This window comes from Macrobrachium nipponense, chromosome 1 (assembly GCF_015104395.2).
Source record: "Macrobrachium nipponense isolate FS-2020 chromosome 1, ASM1510439v2, whole genome shotgun sequence".
Classification (NCBI taxonomy): domain Eukaryota; kingdom Metazoa; phylum Arthropoda; class Malacostraca; order Decapoda; family Palaemonidae; genus Macrobrachium; species Macrobrachium nipponense.
Window position 1 is genome coordinate 133,174,266 of NC_087200.1, and position 5,000 is coordinate 133,179,265.

General features: G+C 33.9%; 1 protein-coding gene across 2 annotated transcripts in view; it reads left to right on the forward strand.

The window, feature by feature from the left end:
* Positions 1-5,000, forward strand: part of LOC135219650 (atrial natriuretic peptide receptor 1-like) — a 145,622-nt gene that overhangs the window by 129,000 nt on the left and 11,622 nt on the right. For both annotated transcript variants that reach the window (XR_010315479.1, XM_064256583.1), the window contains exons 12-15: positions 153-218; positions 1,059-1,136; positions 1,899-2,078; positions 4,386-4,551. Coding sequence is in view for 1 of the 2 variants with exons in the window: in XM_064256583.1 (XP_064112653.1) it covers positions 153-218; positions 1,059-1,136; positions 1,899-2,078; positions 4,386-4,551 (490 nt within the window). In the remaining variant the exon portion in view is untranslated. The remainder of the gene's footprint in view (positions 1-152; positions 219-1,058; positions 1,137-1,898; positions 2,079-4,385; positions 4,552-5,000) is intronic.

Here is a 5,000-nt window from a genome sequence, read left to right on the forward strand (position 1 = left end):
CTCTCTTGGCCATAAGTTTTAATAACATAATAGTATTTTGTTGGTCATTGCAAAATATTTATATATTTACTTTCGATTTGTAGCAAGTAAGTATCTAACGTACTTCGATTTTGTTAACATACTACAGACTCCTGTTCTTGTTCATTCTGCAGAGCAACGTGTCAGTGGATTCTCTCGTAGGCAACAAACAGGTCTTCATTCGAACTGGCAAATATAGGGTGAGTAAACAGCCATGGTCTTTTTCTTTCTTTCTCTCTCCCTTTCTCTTCTTTGATGTTAATTGTTTCCAGTAAGCAATAATCAGTCTTTTGAAGAATCTATGGTTTAATGTCGAGCAGTTACTTGATGTGAGTCGTTGGCCTTAGATATGAATGTTAAAATGCCATAGATGTAAGTGTCTCGTGATTATGATTCTCGTGTAGAACAGAATCAGATTGACTAGAAATGCCTAGAAATACAATTATCCCTCCATAAGAACTATTAAAAAGCTAGTTTTTCATAGGCGAAATGAAAACCACGTTCCTTACAGCTCCACGTAAAAGCTAATGGTGATTAGGGCTACCTTCTGTGACATAGGAAGAATTGACTTTCTATTTGTCTTTGCTATTGACGTGAAAAGCGAGGCAGGAGGCATGATGGTCGCACGGTTAACATAAATATTCGTCATTCGTCTTGAAAGCCAAACTGTAGATCAGTCTGTTTACATCTCATAAACATTTCTTCGTGTTCTATGGATTTAATTTATCTAATCCAACTTATGTAATAATAATATCCCAGTGTTTTTACTTATGTATACAACTTCGATAAAACTACCTTCAACCGATTTGCCATTAAGCCTAAGTCAAGGCAGGTTTTTTTTTTTTTTTTTTTTTTTTGCTTTTTTTTTTTTTTTTTTTGCTGTTTTTCTTTCTCGTCGATGAAGTAAGAAAATTGATGTTCCTATTGTCATGAAAACCACTCTTGCTACATATAATGAAGAGAGTCTCAAATCATGTTTTAATAGGGATTCAGTATTGGTTATTTGCAAATTGATTTACAATTTTTCTTTTCTCTTTCAGGGCGTAACCGTTGCCATCAAGAAAGTGTCCAAAAATAGAGTGGATCTCGGCCGTCCTATGCTGATACAGCTAAAGAGGGTAAGTTATCGTCTTCCCTTCTCTGTTCGTAGGGAAGAGCATTTGCTTTCTGGATTTGCGTTGTGTTCAGTTTTACAGTTATTCATTCTCTTCAGAGAGAGTTATATAGGTAACTTGCTAAACCTCTCTCTCATGACACTGAATTATCAATATCTCATGATCATTTTAGCATCAAGAACCAATATTTTTTGTAAATTCCTCGCTTCTGACACCATCAACGAATGGTTTTGCATCATCTGCGTTATGTTTTGTGGTTGTAATTTAAAGCAGGATCATTTCTTCCCTTTTGAAAATTGACTTCTGAACAATCTCATCCATGAATATTGCGTCATTGATCTATATCTCTAATATGAGTCAGTGATTACATTTCCAAACCTCTTCCAAATAAATAATCCTGTCCGCCTTTATTTTAACAATTTCTTTCCTTTCAGAAAGTATGTTTGTTTAACTCGAAAAAGTTCTTGATGTTTACAATAATCTTTATGTACATTTTCCGATTAATTGTTTATATCCCCACTTATACGAAGAGAACTTCTTTTCAGTCAACAAAATATATTCTCACTAAACATAGATTACCAGCTTACTATTAAATGTCTAAAGGTCCCTTCGTCCAATCATTGAAAAAGGTCGATTACGGATCATGCATTTCCATTCATGATGTTTTGAATAGATAGATTCGACCCCGTTTCTATCAACAGAGATTTCCTATTTTGAAGATAAGCTCCTCGGTAAGTTTATATCATTGCATTCAACACCCAACAGCTGAAGGACCTCCAGTACGACCACCTGGTGCGTTTCATAGGAGTGTGTTTGGACCCTAATCCCTACTGCGCCATCTTCACCGAGTATTGTCCGAGGGGATCTCTCCAGGATATTCTGGAAAACGACGACGTCCAGCTGGACTCCATGTTTAAAATGTCCTTAATGCACGACATCATAAAGGTGAGATTCACCGATTTTTCATTAATCTAATTACAGCAAGGAGAGAGAGAAAGAGAGAGAAAAAACCCTCCTCCCTATTTCAAAGGACTTAATCAGGGGTTCGCTGGTTATGACAGCTGATAAAAGCTGCTCTGGACTTTTTTTTTTTCTGCCAGCCTTTATTTAAAGGTGAGGTACGGTGCTAGGACGCTTCTTTGCTGAAATGTATTTTTCGATATGAAACCGACACTTGTTGGATAGGAGATTGCGTCCGAAATATATATATATATATAATATATATATATATATATATATATATATATATATATATATATATCTATATATATATTATATATATATATATATATATATATATATATATATATATTGTATATATATATATACATACACTATACATATACATATATATTATATATGTATATATATATGTGTGTGTGTGTGTGTGTGTGTGTGTGTTTGATTTTAAATCACGAAAAGGTGAAAATGTGATGATTATTCGAACAAAATTACAGCCACTTTGACCAATGCTTGGTGATAAAACGAAAGTACTCAGCATCTCATGTTTCACTCTTTCCTTTGTGGTTGTAACTTTGTTCTTATATATATACACACACACACACATATATATATATATATACATACATATATACATATATATATATATATATATATATATATATATATATATATATATATATATACGTGTGTGTGTGCAATATATATATATTATATATATATATATATATATATATATATATATATATATATATATGATATATATGTATATATATATATATATATATATATATATATATATATATATATATATATATATATATATATATATGCTTTCCAGCTGGCAGATCTACAGAACATAAATACTGAAAAGCCTTCCCATGTGGAATTTTATGCTGAAACCTCAGTATGTAAGGAAGACTACGTTAAAAGGAAGCTCAGGTTAAAATGTTGGTAATAAAAATCTTCATTAATTCTTGATAAAAATAAAAAGATAAGTCTGTGAAACAGGGTGCGTCACGAGATCTTATAACAGCCATGGAAGGTATGCGTACAAAAAAAACAGAAAATGAAGTAACTTTTTGTAGTTTTGTTTAGGAAAAAAAAACGATAATTGGATTAGTTAGCCATAACCTCTTCTTCCGGGATATGGACCACCAACCACAGAAACACCAGACCAAAATTCACAGTATTAAATATATTATCTTAAATATCTGTCACATTTTAAATACATCAATAAATATATTTACTGAATTGAAAAGCATTTCAAAATTCACGGTATTAAATATATTATCTTAAATCTCTGTCACCTGCTAAAATATTGACATCAATTAATATTTTTGACTCAATTGAGGACCATATAAAAATTCAAAGTAATTAATGAAAATAATTTCAGTCTTTTGCCTTTCACAACTAATTCGAAAAAAATCACACTTAGAAAATAGTCTAATTACGTATTAACAGTAAAATTCCCTCCTTAAAAGAAGAAGAAGAAGCAAAAGTCTAACTGTGTGACCTTTTACAAATGGTTCGAAAATACATAATTTACAAAAGCTTGCGTTTCCAAAAAATGAATAGTAAACATCCCTTCTTACGCATGTTGTCTTAATATATGCAAACGAGGGGACAAACTAATACACTTATAAATATCCTTTTAACCACAGTTTTCTAGTATTACTGAGACAGCGTTGCTAATGGACGAAGTTTCTTTGAAATAACAGTAGGCCTAATATTTCTCGTTTTAGTATTGATCCTCATACCGCAGAAGTTTATATGCTTCCTCCACTCACCAAGGAAGGCATAAAATTAGGGTTAGGTGACCAGATAAGCAGTTGCATGGGAGTGAGAACGTAGCACGCACCACTGCGGTACTAATTTGCTAACCCAGTATTCAGTAAATTGGTTCATTAATTCTCATCTCAATGGACCAAAGGTGATCTATATATTCCAAGCAGCGTTTCAAGTCCCCTAGGAAAAGGTCATTGCTAATATCTATTTTCACGCGATATTTCCAACTTGCAAAGTATCACTGGGTGTTGTTGTCCTCCAGACCGAAAAAATGTATCAGAATTGATATCAATTATATCTGAGGCTTATGCCATTAACACTACAACCGCTTTGTTTGAATGACGTTTAAAGCGTTGTGATAATAAAATCTAGGAGCGGAAGGTAACACTGCGTAATTGTCAAATATTCAGAATCATTACGTACATTAATTACGTTCCAGTTACAGATTGCGGGTGTACAAATACTCACTCTGAATAACATCCTTCTGTTTTCATGTTTTGACAGGGAATGGCCTTCTTGCACTCGAGTGAAATACGCACCCACGGGAATCTGAAGTCGAGCAACTGCGTTGTGGACTCGAGGTTTGTTCTCAAAATCACTGATTTTGGCCTCCACGGGCTGGACGACAGAGAAAGGAGTTACAGCTCGGACTCATACGCTTACTGGAGACGTAAGTGTTATGGCGTTAATCTGTTTTGCCGGTTATTGTCTAGAAGTTTCGTCTTTCAACTTTTGGGTGGCTTGGGAGTAAATAGTGTTAGGAAAAATATGGTGTATCAAAATATCAATTCCTTTAACATTACATGGATCTGAACTCGCCTCAGCTGGCAGGGCCAACTTCATCAGACCCAACCAACCAACCAAGTAACCGATAAAAACCAAGCACACAAAATAAACTCACGCTCATGCACAGATATAAGCAAAAGGTTGGCTTGATCATTAAGAGCAACAATGCCTTTGAAGATTTATGTCCTCTGTGGTTACTTTCTCGGAATATTTTGAAGTAAGCTGAGTACAGAAACTACCTAATGAAGAAACATATTTCCTGTAATTGGGCTTTGGCAGATATACGAATATGACTTTCGGGGGGTAGGGGTGGGGCCGACTTTTAACAGCTCT